The sequence below is a fragment of the Rhineura floridana genome, chromosome 3 (genome assembly GCF_030035675.1).
Source record: "Rhineura floridana isolate rRhiFlo1 chromosome 3, rRhiFlo1.hap2, whole genome shotgun sequence".
NCBI classification, from domain to species: domain Eukaryota; kingdom Metazoa; phylum Chordata; class Lepidosauria; order Squamata; family Rhineuridae; genus Rhineura; species Rhineura floridana.
In genome coordinates, this window is record NC_084482.1 from 66,899,826 (window position 1) to 66,921,424 (window position 21,599).

At 43.2% G+C, this 21,599-nt stretch overlaps 2 protein-coding genes across 28 annotated transcripts in view; one reads left to right on the forward strand and one right to left on the reverse strand.

Moving 5' to 3' along the window:
- Positions 1-12,010, reverse strand: part of LOC133380007 (myosin-3) — a 37,741-nt gene extending 25,731 nt beyond the window's left edge. The window contains exons 1-10 of one of the 2 annotated variants that reach the window (XM_061616408.1): positions 11,984-12,010; positions 11,626-11,686; positions 7,841-8,052; positions 7,187-7,330; positions 6,949-7,105; positions 6,452-6,479; positions 6,241-6,352; positions 1,976-2,068; positions 333-396; positions 156-254 (exon numbers count right to left, since the gene is read on the reverse strand). In XM_061616408.1, coding sequence (XP_061472392.1) covers positions 156-254; positions 333-396; positions 1,976-2,068; positions 6,241-6,352; positions 6,452-6,479; positions 6,949-7,105; positions 7,187-7,330; positions 7,841-8,044 — 901 coding nt within the window. In that variant the 5' untranslated portion in view covers positions 8,045-8,052; positions 11,626-11,686; positions 11,984-12,010. Of the gene's footprint in view, positions 1-155; positions 255-332; positions 397-1,975; positions 2,069-6,240; positions 6,353-6,451; positions 6,480-6,948; positions 7,106-7,186; positions 7,331-7,840; positions 8,053-10,160; positions 10,240-11,625; positions 11,723-11,983 lie in introns of those variants that run through there. The other variant, XM_061616409.1, reaches the window with a different exon arrangement.
- ADPRM (ADP-ribose/CDP-alcohol diphosphatase, manganese dependent) overlaps positions 1-21,599 on the forward strand; it is a 151,383-nt gene that overhangs the window by 70,083 nt on the left and 59,701 nt on the right. For 10 of the 26 annotated variants that reach the window (XR_009761323.1, XR_009761334.1, XR_009761333.1 and 7 more), the window contains 3 exons: positions 10,249-10,400; positions 10,553-10,627; positions 11,650-11,705. The gene's annotated coding sequence lies outside the window, so the exon portion shown is untranslated. The other 16 variants (XM_061616415.1, XM_061616417.1, XM_061616420.1 and 13 more) reach the window with 14 other exon arrangements.

Sequence of the window (21,599 nt, forward strand, 5' to 3'; positions counted from 1 at the left end):
GATTCAGATACAGAAGGAGATTAAATGGTTTTGAAAAATAAATACAATTCTCTTCCCCCACACCACCACTGCCACAATAAAATCTTCTTCTGCTTTACCAGATAATCTGAGATATTCAAGAAAGAAAGAAAGAAACAACAGATAATCTTACTTACCAATCAGTTCTGGCTTCTTATTGCAGAGAATCTGATAGAAAATATGGTAACTTCTCTCAGCCTTCAGCTGAAAAGTTACTCTTGACTTTTCCAACAGATCTGCAACAGAGATACACATTTAATATTTGTAAGTCCAGTTTGATATTTTATTGGCAATGTTCTAATAAAAGTACTTACAGGTCTCAATATCTGCAGATGCCAGCTTTCCAGTGGTACCAAAATGAATCCGAATGAATTTGCCCTGCAAAGTAGAGAGATACAAGTCATAACAGATCTAGTGACTTTCAGAAAAAAACAGACACAAGGACTAGATCTATTTTGGATTTTTTTAATTTAACATATTTTGTTTATTGGTGTTGTTCCTTCTATTTTGGGAGGGGGGCTTAACAGCTGTTTTAAGTTTTTGTTTTTCATGAAAGATGTTAGTTGCTTTGGGGGCTCAGTTGAGGAACCAAAAGGTAAGATATAAATGTTTTAATAAGCGAATGCATGATTTCGGTAAATGGGGCTTGCCCTACCATTAGGCAGAGTGAGGCAGCTGCCTCAGGTGACAGATGTTGGGCCATGGGGAGTGGAGGCAAGGTATTGGAGGACAGATCTGTGTGTGCCACACAGCCTGTCATGTGCTCCCTAATCTAGCCTGCTGTCCTGAGCTACAGTAGAAAATGCTATCCTGTTGTCAGGGCTGAAGTAAAATTCAACTGTCAATACAAAAGAAATGAGGGCACTGCCTGTCTTTTACCTTACGACAGCAAAATGTTTTGGGCTAGCCCTATCTTTACATTCTTTCTATATTAAAACCAAGTTTATTCAAAGGAAACATTATCTACACAGGCATTTCCTAACAGGATTGGGTCCAGACTAGGTCATCAATGGGAGTTAATGTAGCCATGACTAACAAGTCCCCTTGGTTTTAGTGGGTCTGTTTTAAGCATGGCCAAGCCTGGATCCAACCCAATGTGTATGAAAAGCTACATGTGTTCACTGGAATTGCTGAATCCCTGTATTTTGCTATTCTGCATTTATTGATATGCACAGCTTCCCTGCAATACATCAAAATGCAATCTGCTTTCTTAAAATGAGACAAATTTAGAAGACAAGGAGATGCTGCTGAAGCAAAAATGAAACTAAAATGCCAGCACTTGCAGGGCTGTGGAGTCGGAGTCAGAGTCAGAAGCAATTTTGGGTGGAGTTGGAGTCGGTAGAAATGTACCGACTCCAACTCCGGCTTCAAAATAAATTTTGATTGACAAATTTTTAAAAATATAAATTCAAAATGTCAAAGAAGCTTCCCATGAAGTCAGCTGTAGTTGAGCATTTCACCATAACTCAAGATGGAAAACATTTTGTGTGTCAATGTGTGACACAGGACCCAGATGAAGACAAATGCTGTGATACCAAGATCAGCGCATATTCAGGCAGCGATAAAAATGCTCCTATGAGAGCTTCCAATTTAAAAAGACATTTACAGCCCTTTCCAGGGTGGAGTCGGACAGTAGAAAAATAGAGGAGTCGGAGTCGAAGGTTTGGCGTACCAACTCCACAGCCCCACTTGAAAGTCTTATCGCTGGACCACAGGTTAACAAAGACAAAACATTATTTTAAGATTTACACACAAAACTGATCTGTGAATTGCCTGTTAATTTCTCAGCTGCCTGAGCACAAAGCAAGCCAGTTCTTTTCAGCTGGACTTCCCCAGGACAACACCGTCATGATCAATCCAAAGATGTGAAATGCAAACATTATATCATGAGACAGCTGATACTATTGGCTAAAAAGTCATAATGGCTTTTAGATCCTGTAACATATGCTTCACTCACAAAGCGGGAGGAGTTGTCATTCCTCACAGTCTTGGCATTCCCAAAAGCCTCCAATAGGGGGTTGGCACTGATGATTTGATCTTCAAGTGTCCCCTGTAAAAGTGTTTGAAGAAACGTTTGAAAAACAAGAAATTTAATAATAGAAATAGTTGCTATTGAATGCATATGGATTAATAATACACAAGTCTAATGACACAATACAATGCATGCTTACTGAGATGTAAGTTTGAATTTGCTTTCCATTCTAATTTTCATGAAAAACTGCTGCCCCTTAACTTGTTTCAGCCTCCAATTCACTTGCCTAGACCAAGGGTTAATTCAATCCCGAAGTATGATGAAAGTGAAGAAAAGAGTCCCTGGATCATGAGAGGACTTGATTAATCTTCCTTTCCTTTAGGACAAGTGACTTGTCTCGGGTACTCAGATATAGGCGGTGTGTTAGTTATTCCCTGCCCCAAACAGCGACCTGGAAGTGACTCAAGAACACAAGCAAGAAGGTGTGTGTTGAATGCATCCTTAGAGCTGTGATCCCTACCCAGTTTAGTTTTGGTATCTTTGCCTCCAAAGGTCACTGGTAGAGAGAAGAAAGAAAGAAAGAAAGAAAGAAAGAAAGAAAGAAAGAAAGAAAGAAAGAAAGAAAGAAAGAAAGAAAGAAAGAAAGAAAGAAAGAAAGAAAGAAAGAAAGAAAGAAAGAAAGAAAGAAAAAGGAGACAGGAAACTATAGGAAACAAGAGGTGAATTAAGAAACAGCTTGTGTCCAAGCCTTGCCTGCTATATCCTGCTTCCCTGGTACAAGAGAGTGGCTAGAACAGCAGGAAATTTTCTGTGCATCTCAACTAGAATCATTGATAGTAACTGTGTAGGGATCATATGCCCTTTCCATCACCTGCACAGCTGTCATGGCATTGCATTTATTATTATTATTATTATTATTATTATTATTATTATTATTTATATACCACCCCATAGCCAAAGCTCTCTGGGCGGTTTACAAAAATTAAAAACAATGAACATTAAAACAAATATACAGTTTTAAAAAGCATACAAAGTTTAAAACCATGAAGCACAGATAAACAAGTTAAAAGACCCGGGGTCAGAGTTCAGCACATGCTGTTAGAATGCCTGGGAGAAAAGGAAAGTCTTGATCTGGCACTGAAAAGATAACTATGTTGGCACCAGATGAACTTCATCGGGGAGATCATTCCATAATATGGGGGCAACCACTAAAAAGGCCCTCTCCCTTGTTGCCAGACTCCCAGCTTCCCTTGGAGTAGGCACCTGGAAGAGGACCTTTGATGCTGAGCGTAGTGTATGGGTGGGTTCATGTCGGGAGACGTGTTCCATCAGGTATTGTGGTCCCAAGCTGTGTAAGGCTTTATAGGTTAAAACTAGCACCTTGAATCGAGCTTGGAAACATATAGGCAGCCAATGCAAGCAGGCCAGAATCGGTTTCATATGTTCGAACCGTCTGGTCCCTGTTACCAATCTGACCACTGCATTTTGCACAAGCTGCAGTTTCTGAACTGTCTTCAAAGGCAGCCCCACGTAGAGTGCATTGCAGTAATCTAATCTGGAGGTTAGCAGAGCGTGGACAACTGAAGCCAGGCTATCCCTGTTCAGATAGGGGCGTAGCTGGGCTACCAACCGAAGTTGATAGAAGGCACTCTGTGCCACTGAGGCTACCTGAGCCTCAAGTGACAGAGATGGTTCTAGGAGAACCCCCAAACTACGAACCTGCTCTGTCAGGGGGAATGCAACCCCATCCAGAACAGGTTGGACATCCACCATCTGGTCAGAAGTGTTGTCGTGTAAATTTGTATATTTGTTAAGCAGAGAGAACAACAGTGGTCTGAAATGCGTGTGTGCCAGTGTGTGCATTTACCTAAGAAAGCAGGCTTTTACCCTGCATTGAGATCACTGAGACTTAAGACTTAGTAAAATAAGAAAAGCTACTTTATTTATAGAAATACATAGTAGATAGAAAGGCATACCTAGTTCTAAGTAACTAAGTTGGAGGCGCAACACCCAGGCTTGGGAGTTGCCCTCATGGCTTAGGAGAGAGAGAGCAGAGACAAAGGTGTCTCCTCTCTCTCAGACAGTCGAAAAAGAGAAGAGAGGAAAGGGCGGAAGGAGGAGCGGCAGATAAGCTTCCCTAAGACATATCAGTCCAGCGACGGAAGGAAGTCAGTCAGAGCATCACAGGTAAAAGTAATCAAGCCTATCCATCTGGAGGACCCTAACTCTATCTCCCTTCTGGAACATAAACAAAAGAACAAAACAGGAGTTGCTCTTGCCCCACTTCCAACAAGAAGAACCACCCACTAACAGCATCTCACTCTTGTCTGGACTGAGCCTGTTTATTAGCCCTCATCCAGTCTATTGTCACAGCCAGGCACCAGTTCAGATATTGACAGCCTCACCTGAAGAAGATGAAAAGGAGAAGTAGAGCTGTGTGTCATCAGCATACTGATGGCAACACACTCCAAAACTCCAGATGACCGCACCCAACGGTTTCAGGTAGATGTTGAACAACATGGGGGACAGAACTGACCCCTGTGGAACCCATACTGGAGAATCCATAAGGCCGAGCAGTGGTCCCCAAGCACCACCTTCTGGAATCAACCCGCCAAGTAGGAGTGGAACCACTGGCATGCAGTCCCTCCCACTCCCAACTCAGCCAGTCATCCCAGAAAGATACTATGGTTGATGGTATCGAAAGCCGCTGAGAGATCAAGGATAATCAACAGAGTCACACTCCCCTGTCTCTCTCCCAACAAAGGTCATCATATAGGGCGACCAAGGCTGTTTCCATGCCAAAACTAGGCCTGAAACCTGACTGAAATGGATCCAGACAATCAGTCTCATCCAAGAGTGTCTGGAGCTGGCCTGCAACCACTCATTCCAGGACTTTGCCCAGGAATGGAACATTTGCTACCAGCCTATAGTTATTAAGATTTTCCAGGTCCAGGGAAATTTCTTCAGGAGTGATCTCACTACTGCCTCTTTCAGGGCCCCCGGGACCACTCCCTCTCATAAAGAGGCATTAATCATTTTCCTGGCCCAGCTGGCTGTTCCATCCCTGCTAGCTTTTATTAGCCAAGAAGGGCAAGGATCCAGTACATAAGTGGTTGCACGAACCTGTCCAAGCACCTTGTCAATGTCCTCAAGCTGTACCAACTGAAACTCATCCAAGAAACCAGGACAAGACTGTGCTCTGGATACCCCACTTGATTCACCTGCTATAACACTACAGTCTAAGTCCTGGCAGATGCCTAAGATTTTATCCTGGAAGTGCCTAGCAAATTCATTACAGTGGGCCTCAGAGGGTTCTACCATAGCCTTGGGGCCAGCATGTAATAGCCCCCAGACAACTCTGAAAAGCTCCGCTGGGCAGCGTAGTGGCAACAAAATATTGGTTTTTTGCTGCCCTCACTGCCCCTGAATACAGTTTACCATAGGCACTTACCAGTGTTTGATTGCATCCTCCAGAGGTTCATCTCCATCTGCACTCAAGCCATCTCCTATATTGTTTCATTGCTCTCAGCTCTGGTGTATACAATGGAGCCGTACAAGCTTTACACAGGAGAGGGTGCTCAGGAGCAATCATGTCAACCGCAAGGTCATTTTTGTATTCCACAGATCAATGAGGGTTTCAACAGGAGCGCCAGCCCTGTCACCCGGAACCCCCCACCAGAGGCCTTTGGAAACCATCCGGATCCATTATTTAGAGGCATCCTGAGACCAGCTACTGGATATAACCACATTTCACAGCCCACTTTGGGCACAGGAGTATAGGTAATACAAAAGGTCTTACAACAACACCATCGTCAACCACTTCCACACTCTCAGCAGTTGCAATAAAAAGAAACACAATCACAGTGACAAAGCATATTATATGCTGTAAGTGTAACAAGCATCATGGAGACATCACAGCCTGAATTAATACCCTGAGCAATCACCATGATTATTGCTTTGAATTCCACAGCTCTTATTTTGAAGGAAAAGCATGGTTAAAAAATTCTTCATATACCTATCTAATGTGGATCCAGTAGGTGAAGTCTCAGTGTCTGGTGGATTGTGATACTATGGCTACAAACCCCATCATAGCCTTTATTGATTAAGAGAATTCAGCAAACCTGATCATTTAAGAGAAACAGACCATAACTAATCAGAAATTGTTCAAAATCGGTGGTTCTTCAGCAGTGCCTTTTCCAGGCTTATGGCCATATTTTTATGTGCACTAAGGTCAGGGTATCATATCATACCTTCATCTTGGATTGTGAATCCTTTTTCTTGGTTCCTTCTCCAGCTGCAATTGTTGCAAAGTACTGGATGACACGCTTGGTGTTAACAGTCTTTCCAGCACCAGATTCTCCACTGTCAAGATCAGGTAAAGAGAAATGAAGACCATTAGTTATGCTACAATTGTACTTTGGCAATATGAAGCAGGACAAACTCAATGCATCTATTACTTACGTGATCAGGATAGACTGGTTTTCACGATCTGCCAAAAGGAAAGAGAGAATCTGCTCATTTTATTTAGTTAGTTAGTTAACAAAATTTATATACAGCTTGAATGTCAAGACCTCTAAGCGGTTTACAAAAAACATTAAAATTATCAATAAAATGGTTAAAAACAAATAATAAAACATTTAAAACAGCTACTAGCTAAAAAGAGTAAAACAGATCGACATCTATGTGTCTGGATAGGCTTGCCTAAACAAAAATGTTTTAAGCAGGCACCAAAAGGAACACAGTGAAGGCACCAGCCTGATGTCAATAGGCAGGGAGTTCCAAAGAGTAGGTCCTGCCACCCTATAGGCATATGCTGAGTCATAGCGACAACCACTGGATTAATTTCACTCAGAGACATATAACAGAGGTTTATTAAGTCTGTTGGTATCATGATTGTTCCCCCAATATCGTTCTGCTTATAATACTTTATTCTCCATTCAGTTTTGAAGCACACATACCAGTTAGCATGAACTGATAGGCATTGTCAGAGATGGAGAAGATGTGGGGAGGGGACTCTTGGCGCTTTTTGCCCCGATAACCAGCCACCACTTCTGGATTATACACAGGCAGCCATTTGTATGGATTGACAGTGACACAGAAGAGACCCGAGTAGGTCTGCATGAAAACCAAGAAAAGAATTGTTAGAATCTGCTCTCCTGGGAATCCCTTCCTTTGTACCAGGATGACACCACTTACATAAATCATCCAGGAGCTGTAGCGATCTTTAAGGTTATACAAAACTGCAGGTTCGTGGAGGTGCGTCAGCATCGCCATGTCCTCAATTTTGTCAAACTTAGGTGGGTTCATAGCATACACATCCTCTGACTTGACAGTCAGCGTCTGAAGTGCAAAGAGGAAAAGACTTCCTATGAGGAAGGACCAGGCCACAGTGCTAGTTTTCAATACAAATTACATGCTTTTAATAGCGATGCCATTGTTCAGTCCCGTTATTGCAACTACTTTCTCCTTCGACTTGGTCTTTGGCATAACAAGAAGATACAGACTCACTGTAAGGTTTTCTACTAGTCAAGGACCCACAGCTTGTCTTTGGAATGTTGCAACTGTCATAAGCAATGTTTAAAGGAATGCTCCAGTGAGCTTGGAAGTTATATTTTATCTTTGGGACATGGGAAAAACTCTTCATGGAGAAACTGTATTTCCCATGTCCCAGATTTCTCCACCTATTACAGATTTATTTTCAGTAGTGCATCCCAGTAACTGAAGTGCTTCTCAAATTTTGTCCTGATTATCCTCAGAACTATCCAGTTGCAAAATCTTGGTATGTACTTATTAAAAAGGAGGAACAACTTCCCCACCCCCGCTACATCTCAGACCTTAAAAGATGCTCACCCTGCCATCATTTGTCTCCACTGTTGTTTTGCCACCTTCAGTGCCCTTAATTTTTCCTTTGGTATATTCTTCCTTCGTATCAGCCGCGTAGCAATAGGTCTTGGCATCAAAGGGTTGGTTTTGAGCCTCTATTCGCTCCTTCTCAGATTTTCGTAGAAAAGGGGCAGCCACCCCAAAAATCTCAATATCTGAATCCCTGCTCATTGCTGCAGCTAAAAGAGAGAAAGGGGGCTCAGTCCTTCTTATTCTGTTCAAGTCTGGGACCCTTGAATTAGCGACATCATGTTCAGACAGCAGCAGATACGGTCCCTATTCCTGAGCCTACTAGAGTGCACAGTAATGTGAATGATCCCTTGTGTAAGCGTAATAGAAGGCCCAGCTTCTCTCACACACAGCCATTTTCTCTGTAATCATGACATTACATACTACGCCAAGGGTAACCAATGCAGTGCCACCCAGATGTTGCTGGACTCCAACTTTCATCAGCTCTAGCCAGCAGGGATGATGGGAGTTGAAGTTCAACAACATCTGAAAGATAGCGTTGGCTAACCTTGCACTAAATTTTAGGCAGACTCTGTCTTCAATGTTCTGTAAGCCAGTAGTTCTGTCTTTTGCAAGATCACTAGAGTTCTTATCTCTACTAAAGCTGTTGTAGCCATTTGCTTTTAATATTATCTTAACGTTCCTTTATTTTTAACTGTAACTGTCCCAAGAACTTTGTTAAAGGCAAGATATCAATAACAAGGAGAATTAACACAAATTAAATTGAGATTTGGAACTGATAGCAACAATAGTAAGGGTTGTTTAGAATCCCTGAGATAGCTGCACAGTACAATATCTAGAATCTAATAAAGAATGCAGGGCCTAAGGAAATACAGAAGTATTTATCATATTTGCATCCTGTCCATCTCCTATGCAAAACAAATGCATGCAACATTGCCTGATTTGCATAGTTTAGTCAAATTAGTTACTTTGGCACAGAATTCTGCCGGAATTGCCGGAATCTGGTGCAGAAAATATAAATTGTTAACATTATCTTTGCTAGTACAGGTCTTTTTTTTTTTTTTGAGCCATTTAACCCACCAAAAATGACTAAATGGGGCTTCCTTCCTTGGGTACTACTTAAACCTACGCATCTGGTATCTGTTGCTTGTCATAGCAAGGCCTAAGATGGATGGTTGAGGTTATTTAGTTCTACACATTTCTGAGGCATAGTTCTTTGGTGAAGAAGCAGCTCTGTTGTGGGATGCCTCCCAATTTACATTTTAATATGTATGCTTTTTACTGACCTTTGTAATTTTATTGTATTTTACTCTATGTTGTGCACCGCCCTGAGAGCCTTTTGGCTGTGGGCGGTATAGAAATCGAAATAAATAAATAAATAAAATAAATAATGGTGGTGGCACAGAGGATGCAAAGAGCTGAACATGTAAAACAGTAACAAGAAAATTTGACAGGGACAAGATTCAGCTTTCTCCCACTTTCAGCATCGTTCTTTCATTCATTAGTGACACACACAAGACCTGATGAATGTATATCTATACTGGAAGAGGGGAGTGGAAAGAGAAATGGGTAACAGTTGTGCAAATATTAGAGCACTTGGGGCATGAAGTGCCACTTGTGCTAGGCACAATGTTGATTGAATTGTGCAGTCATTGTATAGAGGGGATGGGAAGTGGCATGGCTCTGCATGTGCTACATAGCTTACAAATGAGAGAGAACCCTTAAGCATCCACTGCAGGCTGCTTGAATGAACAGAATTGTAGCTTCTGATGCGAGATTAGGGATCTCATCTGGAAAAGTGAGTTATATTGCCTTCCCGAGGAGTAGCCACATTCGTCTTTTGCAGCAAAAAACCCATCAAAGATTCTTGTGGCTCCTTAAAAGACTAACAAATTTATTATGGCATAAGCTTTCATAGACTACAGTCTATAGTTTATGGTTTGGGAGGAGGATTGCAAAACCAAGGTCAGCAGGAAATGAAATGCACAAAAGTACATACAGTGATAATTAGATAAACAATAGTAATAAATGTAATCTTTTTTATTATATCCACTTTATGATAATTTTTATTTTAATTTCTATGTGGTTTGTTTTTATGTTCAGTGGCATATAAACATCTTAAATAAATGGCATAGACGAGCGGAGGAGGCAACGGGACTAGCAGGGGAGGCAACGGGACGAGTGGGGGGCAGTGGGATGAGCGGAGATGGCAATGGGCTGAGTGGGGGAGGAGGTGGGACAAGCGGAGGGGACAACTGGATGAGCGGGGGATGGCAGGGCGAGTGGGCTGAAAAGGGTAACACACATCGTCACTCACCTCCATTCTGCTGCTGCTGCCTTCTCTTCCTTTATCCTTGCCCTCCAGCATGGTCTGGCTCTTGACTTCCTCATGCCTCCTAACACAGAGCACGAGGGAAGGAAGAGCGAGGCTGCACAGAAGCCCAGTTTGAGGCACATGTCTTTCATCTACCAATCAGAGGAGCAGAAGACTTCCCCTGCTCCCCCCCCCAGTAACATCCAAACGTGACGTCGGAAAAGTTACCGTTGCTGCTAAAAGGTAGGGAAATTACTAGTCGTTCTATTACTAGAAAAATGTAATGAAGTTACCCACTCGTTACTTTAGAAAGTAATGGATTATTTCTAACGAGTTATTTCCAAGCTCTGGCCATTTCTAATGACAGATCTGTGTCCATATATTCTTTTGCACAGGGATTGGCCTGTTTGCAGAATGCAGAAGCGCATTGCTAGCAGATGATGGCATATATCCCATTGGAAGATGAGGAGGTGAACGAACCCCTGATGTTGTGGGTGACATTAGTAGATTCTGTACAAGTGCTGCCAGAGTAGATATGTGGTGAGAGCTGCCATCTGGGTTTGCCAGAGAAGCTGCTTCCTGTATCTGTATCTCTGTTCTTTGGGCCATTGTTGCCAGTAAATAGCTGTTTCTGTTTGGGAGGCTGCCTGTATGCAAGTATAGGCCTGCCACTCAAGGCATGTGAGAGAGTCAGTGACGGAGTATTTCAGCCTTCCCGGACGCTGGCCATCCTAGAGCAAAAGATCTTCGAAGGGAGACCACAACACAAAACCTCTGAATTACCATATATCAACAGTTGCAGGGGGTGATATACAACAGTAGTCATACTCAGAGTACATTCATTGATTTCAGTGGGTTTACTTTGTCTGAATTTGATTAATGTTGGATATCACTCATTGCTATCAAATGCAGACTGAACTGAGACAAAGGATTTTTCACACAATATATGTGCTAATTAGTTCACCTATGTTAGGATGTCCGTGTCATTAAGAACTATTATGTACTTTTCTGCATTTTATTTTTCTCTTACCTCACTTTTCACAATCCCCCAACCCATAAGCATATATATCACTAACTCAGGATAGCACTTCATGCATCTGATGAAGGATATTGTAATCCACAAAACCTCATGCCACAATAAACTAGTCTTTAAAGTGCCACAAGACTCTTTGTTGATATTAAATGCTACGTATGATGACAACAGAGACTGGGAGACTGGGTTTTCCAAGAGATGCTCCACTTATTTCTTACAGTGCTATTCCTTCCCCCATAATTTGCAGGCAGGATCCAGGCAGGAAAGTCAGGGAGGTAACTTGCCCCTTTCCATACGTAGACACAGAAGCATTACAGTTAATATCAATTCACAAAAGACTGATTTAGAAAATGAAATCACAGCACACAAAAAGTACAGATTATTGCCCTTTGGGGAGGGGGGAGGGGGCTCAGTCACCACACCTCGACTTCTCACCTTTTTCTTTTCCACTCCCAACAGAAAGAAAACAGGAACTGGATGAGACAAAACGTCTAACCTAGAAAGGAGCAGACAGTGTAAGTGTTAATGACCCGACAGCTGAGAATTTGTTACAATCTTCCCATATGTAAAGGCTCAAAATACACTACAGATATGGACCCTCTTCCCCCCCAAATTCCTCATCAAAGCAAAGTGTCTTTAAATTCAGTTATAGGACAGCTGCCCTTATTGTCTGAATTAACACTTAACTGCCCTGAAGTCCCCCAAACTGGGAGACTCTGGAGTATATGCTACCCCATTGCAGGAGGGAGAGAATAGGGAAATCGGTTGGAGGGAGAGTGACAGATAAACTTACCTCTGAGAGTTTGTAGCCACCGATAAACCTTTCATCTCTGTCAGCTTTTATAGGCTCTGATTCTTCTCTTGGCTCAGCCCCTCTCTATATTTGGAAATCAGAGACCAGCCCTGAAGCCTGCTTGCCACTACACTTATTTCCCCCCAGAAATTATATTTATAGAAATGACCAAGTTTAGTCATTATTTATCAGTTCTGATTGTTTGGCAGAAAAGTTTACAACTCTTTTAATCTTGGGAGGTAACACTGCAGGAAGGATTTGGTGTCCGAACCCTTCAAGAAATGAGTTTGTGGCAATTTTGTAGTCCGGTGCTGTTATTGGATCAAACACTGCGAATATATATGCCCTCTAGTATCCTGGCATTAGGGATATTTTATTCATTACATTTTAAGCATGTATGGTAGACACTAAATGAAGCATCTGAGGTTCCAAATCTATGCAATATGTATTTACACATACATTTGGCTGTGACTCCCTGCAGCATGAACCCATATGTAAAACATACATTTTCCTGGGGTAATGTGTGAAGCGCCCACTATCAGCAGAAATGTTGGCACTAATATGCATACGTAGTGGGCATACTTATATGCCCAAGCAAAGGGCCAGGCAAAAATGATAGTAAGAAAACAGAATAGTGGGAATTAGGTCCTGTTTGGTCACGTGTTATTATCTGTGGCTCCATTCACACACATGCCCAGTGGCATGGGAGCTGATTATCTGATGTATATAACCCCACACTGCTGGGAAGTATGAGTGTGTGTGTGTGTATCAACCATCTGGGTGAGGGCAATCATGTACATCCTTCTTCCCTCCCATTGCAAATGGGTGAAATGGTGTGGGCTGCACTGCAAGGAATGCAGTGTGACAGGGGCCATTGGAAGAGGAATAGGGAAATACCGTAAGGCAAGTTTGGAAGAAGTGACTGAATATAAAGGGAGACAACACAGGAATAAATAATTGTGAGCCATTTTGAGGATTTCATTTATTATTGTGTATAACATTTCTTACTTGGCCTTCACCATAAAGCCCCAGGGTGGGTTACAACAGTATGCACTTATTTATTTATTTATTTTTAAAAAATTGTATACCGCTATTTCATTAAAAGCATCAAAGCAGTATACAACACACAAAAAGGCCACAGAATAAAAACAATTTTAAAAAACCATAAAAACAAAGGTCAACTGTTGCGACAAAAGCACCTTCTCTATTGCCTACATAAAAACAAGTGAAACAGTAAAACAATTCAAACAATTAAAACTAAAACAAAACAGTATAGATTCAATAGAAATGACGGGTCCCACAAAACAAAAGACCTTAAGTGTTGAAGGCCAGGGGGAAGAAGTGAGTCTTCAGCATATTGCAGATGCTGTACTACAAATGTGCCAGACACCCTTCAGTGGGGAAATGAGTTCCACAGTTTACAGCCTTTGATCAAAAAATGAGATACAAATCCACTGCATCGATTTGCAACATTAGGTCAAGACAGCAGGTCCTTAATATTTAGTAAAGACCTAGTTATCATCACTAACATGTTTGTCCTTATCCTTCAGGACTTATCATCAACTTGCCATTCTCCTGAACAGGCATGACCTAAGCAACCATGCCAAAGAATGATAACTATGCTACCAAAGAGGGAATTGGTCACAGCTGATGAAAGCAGCCATTGTGTAAATCAAAACATACTAATGAGAAACAAAGGGCAAGTACATTAAACTAGGAAAACTCCCGGGCTAGTCATTCACTTAACACAGAATGAAATTACAAATCTCGACTGTTTTCTCTTAAAATCAGCCACTTTCACTTGTGTGTGTATGTTTCTACCCTTCATTGCTCAACAGAATCAAGTTTCAAAAACAGAATACAAAGTACATGCTGATTTTAGCAATTGATTCTCGGACTGCACTGTATTGCAAATTTTATTATTTATTTATTTAGTTAGTTGCATTTCTAAACCGCCCTATAGCTAGCAGCTCCCAGGGCGGTGTACAACATGATAAAACCACAATATTTAAAATACAGCAAGTGTGTATTGCGCAGACAATATAAACATTATATAAACAAAGTGAAAGAAAACTAAAAAAATAAGATTAAAAGCTTAAATACTTTAAAATGCCTGGGTGAAGAGGTGGGTTTTACCTGGCACCGAAAAGATGACAGAGAAGGCGCCAGGCGTATCTCATCTGGGAGGGCATTCCATAATTCGGGGGCCACCACCGAAAAGGCCCTAGATCTTGTTACTGTTCTCTGGGCCTCTGTATGGGTTGGGACCTGGAGAAGGGCCTTAGACGTCGAGCGGAGTGAACGGGTAGGAACATAGCGGGAGAGGCGTTCCATCAGATATTGCGGTCCATTGCCGTTAAGGGCTTTATAGGTAAGGACCAACACTTTGAATCTAGCCCGGAAACATATTGGAAGCCAGTGCAGTTGGGCCAGAATAGGTGTTATGTGGTTGAATTTCTTCGTCCCAGTAAGAACTCTGGCCGCAGCATTCTGCACTAGCTGAAGTTTCCGAATCGTTTTCAAAGGTAACCCTACGTAGAGAGCATTACAGTAATCCAATCTAGAGGTTACCAGAGCGTGAATAACTGAGGCTAGGTTCTCCCTGTCCAGATAGGGTCGTAGTTGGGCTACCAGCCAAAGCTGGTAGAACGCATTTCGTGCCACAGAGGCTACCTGGGCCTCAAGTGACAGAAGCGGATCTAATAAGATCCCCAAACTACGGACCTGTTCCTTTAGGGGGAGTGTAACCCCATCTAGGAGAGGTCTGACATCAACCATCTGAGCAGAGGGCCCCCCAACTAGCAGCATCTCAGTCTTGTCAGGATTGAGCTTCAGTTTGTTTGCTCTCATCCAGTCCATTATCGCGGCCAGGCAGCGGTTCAGTACAGCAACAGCCTCACCTGAAGAAGATGAAAAGGAGAAATAGAGCTGCGTATCATCAGCATATTGCTGGAAACGCACTCCATAACTCCTGATGACCTCACCCAGCGGCTTCATATAGATATTAAAAAGCATGGGGGACAGAACTGAGCCCTGCGGGACCCCATACTGGAGCACCCAGGGACTCGAGTAGTGTTCCCCAAGCATCACCTTCTGGAGATGATTCTCAAGATAGGAGCACAGCCACCGCCAAGCAGTGCCTCCAACTCCTAACTCCGCGAGTCGCCCCAGAAGGATACCATGGTCGATGGTATCAAAAGCCGCTGAGAGATCAAGGAGAACCAACAGAGTTACACTCCCTCTGTCTTTCTCCCGACAGAGGTCATCATACAGGGCAACCAAAGCTGTTTCTGTACCAAACCCCGGCCGAAAGCCGGATTGAAATGGATCCAGATAATCAGTTTCATCCAAGAGGGCCTGGAGTTGGCGAGCGACCACGCGCTCTAGAACCTTGCCCAGAAATGGAACATTTGCTACCGGCCTATAGTTGTTAAAGTTATCAGGGTCCAATGAGGACTTTTTTAGGAGCAGTCGCACTACCGCCTGTTTCAGGCAAGGTGGGACCACTCCCTCTCGTAATGAGGCATTAATTACCTCCTTGGCCCAGCCGGCCGTTCCATTTCTGCTAGCTTTTATTAGCCACGAGGGGCAAGTGTCCAGAGCGGAAGTAGTCACCCGTATCTGTCCAAGCACCTTGTCCACATCCTCGAGCTGTACCAGCTGAAACTCATCCAATAAAACAGGACAAGACTGTGTTCTGGACACCTCATTAGATTCAACTGTTACAATATTGGAGTCAAGGTCCCGACGGATGTTTATGATCTTGTCTTGGAAGTGCCTCGCAAACTCATTACAGCGGGCTATTGATGGTAATATTGCGTCCAGAGAACCAGAGTGTAAAAGTCTCCGGACAACCTTATAAAATTCCACTGGGCGGTTACAAGATGACTGAATGGAGGTAGCGAAGTATTGCTTCTTCGCCATCCTCACCGCCTTCACATAGCGTTTCGTGGAGGCCTTCACAAGTGCATAATTACAGCCGTCGGGAGTTCGTCTCCATTTACCCTCCAACCGTCTCCTTTCTTGCTTCATCACTCTTAGCTCCTCGGTAAACCAAGGGGCCAATTGAGCTCTGCAATGGAGAGGGCGCACCGGGGCGATTGTGTCAACTGCCCGGGTCATTTCCGTATTCCACAGAGTGACCAGGGTTTCGACAGGATCGTCAGTTTTATCAGCTGGAAAATCCCCCAGAGCCCTCTGAAATCCTTCAGGATTCATTAGTCTCCGGGGACGGACCATCTTAATTGGTCCTCCACCCTTGCAGAGGGGAGAAGATGATGTGAGTCTAAATCTCAAGAGGCGATGATCTGTCCATGACAAAGGAATAGATGTAAGATTCCTCACTCCCAGATCACCTTCCCCCATTCCAGTGGCAAAAATCAAGTCTAGAGTATGTCCTGACACATGCGTCGGGCCAGCAACAAATTGAGACAGCCCCATGGCTGTCATGGAGGTCATGAAGTCCTGAGCCGCTCCAGAGGCGGCCTCGGCATGAATGTTGAGATCCCCCAATACCAAAAGTTTGGGAGATCGCAACACCAAGTCCAAGACCACCTCTGTCAGCTCAGTTAGGGAAGCTGTTGGGCAGCAGGGTGGACGGTACACCAACAATATTCCCAGTCTGTCTCGCTGGCCCAACGTAGTGTGCAGACACTCCAGGCCATTAGCCACTTGGATGGGGTGCCTAACAAGAGAGATGGAACTTCTATAGACCACAGCAATTCCCCCTCCCCGACTCTCGGATCTACCCAGATGCTGAACCGAATACCCAGGTGGGCACAACTGGGAGAGATTAATACCTCCCAGATCGCTCACCCAGGTTTCGGTAATGCATGCCAGATCGGCCGCCTCATCCATGATTAAATCATAGATGAGGGAGGTTTTATTATTTACCGATCTGGCATTAAAGAGCAGCAACTGGAGATCCGAGAGTTGGCTGGTAGAACTACCAGCAATCCTGTGGATGTGAGGAGGACCGGAACACGGCACAGCCACCAGTTGTCTGGGCCGAGTTCCCCTTAAGTGGCAAGTCCTCCTCACAGTGCCATACCTCCCATTACCCGTCACTGCGCTGATTGGGGCCCCCTCTGGTCCTCCCTCCCAACACCCTATCCTCTCCCCCAGGCACATAATAAAAATAAAATAAATAAAAAAACTCATACTCCATACACAATCACACACTCATTCATACAACCATTCATACACCCAAATAGCAGAAATAGCACAGCAACAACAGCAGGGTCCCAATAGCCACGAATTGCAACAGTGGCAGCTGTAACGTCAGGGGCTCAGAAGCGATGAGCAGCAGCAGCAGCACAGGCAGGCAGATGGCTCTCCCTCCCTGGGCAGCGATGGTCCTCTTCCCTTGCAGGCAGTGGGTCTCCCAAGCCCCCTCAGCCAGCCGGCCTATATATCCCCTCCAAAGAAGGGACAGATGGAACAGTATCAGCCACAGCTGGCTGAGTACCTGGGGCCTGGTCCTGCAAGGTGCCACGTGCAGGGCAGGAGCCCAAGAAGGAGAGAGCAGAGATGTTATCCAGCAGCAGCGCAGCAGCAGCAGCACAGGCAGGCAGATGGCTCTCCCTCCCTGGGCAGTGATGGTCCTCTTCCCCTTGCAGGCATTCCCCTTGCAAACCATTTTTCTGCTCTTTGCAGATCACTGCATTGCCTTTCATTTTGACCATTATGAGAGAAGATGCTAGGTAGGCTTTCCATACAGTTGCTCGTCCTTTAATACTCCAATACAGCAACTGTATGTGAAATGTGTTGAGAAAGATGAAGTATTGCTAAGTAATGGGTTGGTATTACTAAGTTTGAATGTGTTTCATGTCACAGAGGTTTGAAGCAGTGTTCATCACTGTTTGCTCTGGAAAAGGCCTTCAGTATTAACCTTTATAATTTTTGTAACAGTTTCATAATTCTCCAGAAAATACTTCACAGACCACTGTAGGTCCACAGAGCATATGTAAGAATCAGTTATTTCACACTTAGGGTGCTAATATCATACTTAGGGTCATCTGTAAACAGGAGAGGGTACTAGTTCTTTGGCTGTAGAAGTGGTTCCCAACCAGGGGGCCGTGACCCCCAGGGGGGCCATGAACAATAAAGAAATGAATTATTTATTATTATTATTTTTAAAAGTCTTCAGTCCCTGGACACTGTCTGCTCCCACTGCCTTTCCAGACAACACCTCCCCCTTGCTCCAAACGAGAGTGGAGAACTTTTGCTGAAGTGCCAGGGCATCTTTCAGGCACGCCAAGGGCAGGCATCTGCCTATAAAACATGTGGCAGATGCCGAAGGAGGCTGAGGGTGGAGCTACCAGGAAGAAGACGGGATTACTATCACCAACTCCTGTCTCCTTGCACTGCCACTGCTGATGACGCCCTTACTCAGAATGAGAGGAGAGGGATTTTTGAAGCAAAAAGAAGCAAGGCTGCAAGGAAAGGCTGCTTTTCCCCATCCTTCCTGGCCGCCAGTCTGCCTGCCTTTCTTGGCTCTTAATTCACTGCCATCTTCTTTTAAAAATTATTCTTATTTGTAAAGCCGCCCAGATCTCACCTTTGGCTCAAATGGAGCCAAGGAGCAGTGAAGAAGCTCAGGACTTGCTCGCCCCCATCTCTGAGGCTGTGTGTGTGTGCCAGCCTCCCCCCTTTCTTCCACCTACAATCCGTCCCCCCAATCTCTCTCTCCAAGATGCTGCAGCAGTTGAGGGCTTCCCCCCACCTTGTGCCCAAATGCATGCATGCCTGCAGATGCTTGCAGGAGGGGCAGGTGTGTTTGTGTGTGTGTGTGCATGTGCTGATCTATCTTCTGCTCCACTCTCATTCCTCAAGTGCATGCTAACCAAGTCATCAGTTCTGATGATCACCCCAAGGCCAAAGCACTAACCCCCCTACTCAATCTATCCACTCTTTTATCTTCACCCTTTAGCATCCCCACCACTACCACATTGCTGCTTCTTTTATTATTATTATTATTATTATTATTATTAGTAGTAGTAGTAGTAGTAGTAGTAGTAGTAGTAGTAGTAGTAGTAGTAGTAGTAGTAGTAGTAGTTTAAAAAGCTCAGCTGATTGGCTGAGGCTGGGGTCCACATACTGTAGCTGAAATGTATGTATGTATTTAATTATTATTGCATTTATATCCCATATTTCCTCCAAGTTGCTCAAGGTGGGGCACATATTTCTTCCCCCCCCCCTTTTCATTTTATCCTTATACCAACTCTGTGAGAAAGGTCAGGCTGAGATACTGGCTGGCTCAAGGTTACCCAGTGGGCTTCATGGCTTGATGGGATTTGAACCTGGATGTTAGTCCAACACTGTAACCCACTGGTGTTGGGAGATAGGACTGTACATCTTCAGATTATGTGGGGGGGAAGGGGATACCAATTTGATGAACCTTTTCATTAAGAAAAGAAAGCAACACTTCCCTATCTTCGGGGAGCTTTTTATGGAAAGGGATATTTAGAGATGTCATTTTGCCACGCACCATTTTTTCACTTAACAGAGGCTAAAATTACAATTAGCATGGGGAGGGGTCACAAAGTTTTTTGAGCTTATAAAGGGGGTCCCGTACTCATAAAGCCTTTGGAACTGAAAGCTGTTAAGTACAGGTCTTGAAGGGTGCTGCATTGCTGTTGCCTAACTGTATTATTTTAAACTGAGTTTGAATTATTTTAACTGTATGTATGAATGATTTTAATACTGTAAATTGTTTAATTTGATTTTAATCTAGACTTTTGTATGTTTTTAATTATATGTGTGCTTTTATCTGGAAGCCACCGTGAGTTCCAGTTTTGGAAAAAGGGTGGGGTAAAAAAATAAAAATAAAAATAAAATAAAATAAAATAAAATAATAATAGTAATAATAGTAATAATAATAATAATAATAATAATAATAATAATAATAATAATAATAATAATAATAAAGGTTGGGAACCACTGTTGTAGAGCAAGGTTTGCTTCATGCATATTTAGAGTCTTGTGGCACCTTTTCAGAGAGGTGAGGAAGTTGGCTTTATGACTGACAGGTCACTGTGCACGGCCTTGCTCTGAAAAATTGCGAGGTAGCTTTGTGGTTATTCCAAAGGCCAGTAAGTACTGTATAAGAATGCCTTCTACTGAAAAAAGGTTACTCCTTAGCCTGATCCAAGTGATAAGCCCCTACAAGTGTCTAAATAGCACCGGGTAAGGAGTCTCTGAAAAAACATCTGTACGCATATGTCTGTGTACAGCATGAGAAACATCTCGTAAGATACACACTGAAGAAAACTGAGATACTCCAGAGGCGTCTGTATTATACACTGCTTCAGCTTGGGCCACAGGAACTTGATAGAACTATCTATCCTTTCTGATTAGGCCAAAGCCCTTTTAGCATTGGCATGAGCTATAAAGCTAAAATTAATAATAGTAACAGTATTTGTCCCCAGACAAATGCACAACTCATCATAGATTCAATGATACCCATGCAAAGCACAATCTCCCAGCTTTGCATAACTTGCTCCTTCATGTGAATTCTACCTTGAGCCTTAACATTAAGCCAGGGGCAGCATTCAGCATTGCAGTCTTGCTTTGAAACATCAAACAGCTATTCAGCCTCCTTGAACCAGGAAGGGGACTTGTTTGTGAAGCAGGTGAATGTGACAGAAACAACAGACTGCAGGGATATACCCTAGTCAGTCACTTCCATCTAGTTCCAAGTAGAGTGAGTGGCAAACTGTCCTCTCTTTCACTAAGGTCACTGAAGAATGGTCAATAAACAGTCACATCTCTCATGAAAGATGAATTCTTAGAATCCCCTCTAAGCCTGGAGAATGAGCTCTGTCTTTTTTTAGCAGCAACCTTCCATGATCAAGCGCCTTTTGAATGTACTCTCATGTTTGTATTAAGTGTCCATGGAAAGCTGAGATGTTCCAGAAGCATCCGTTTTATGTTAGACTTCAAACATAAGGACAGGAACTTTGCAGGGTAATTTTGATAGTTAGAGAGGAGAAAGGGAAAATGGGGGTTTTCCCATGGCATACAAACTGGGCAGTAGCCATAGATCTGGGTTCCAAATAGTTGCTGTTGCAAGCTAAGGATCTCTCACCACCGCTCCCCTTTGGTCTAGTAGGTTTTTCTACCCATTGGGTAGCAAACACAAAAGAAGAAAACTCTGCAACAGATCTTAACCACAACCATTAAGGACCCTTCCCCTTGACTCAGCACAGTGAGTATGCATTATTGCCTGTATCCAAAAGTATTACATAGTAAACAACTGCTATTCACATGCTGTGAATTCTGTGGTATTGCAGTGCCTTCTATTCTAACTAACCTTGTTATTAATATGTAACAGGGAAGACCAACTTTTGGATCTTGGAGTAGGGCAAAGTCCATCTGAGAGTCAGAAGTATGTTCCATTGCATAAATCAACTCCTTCCTGAATAGTCAAGCTCTATAATGAAGGCATCAACTCTTAGCAGTAAGAGCTTTTATACTTATGCACCAGGAAATAAAATTGCTTCTAGGGCTAGATGGGGGCCCAGACTATTAGACAGCCACCCCTGTTATCAACAAGCCACCTGAAAAGAAAGAGATGAAAGATACACAAATAAATATCTAGAATGAACTATTTACT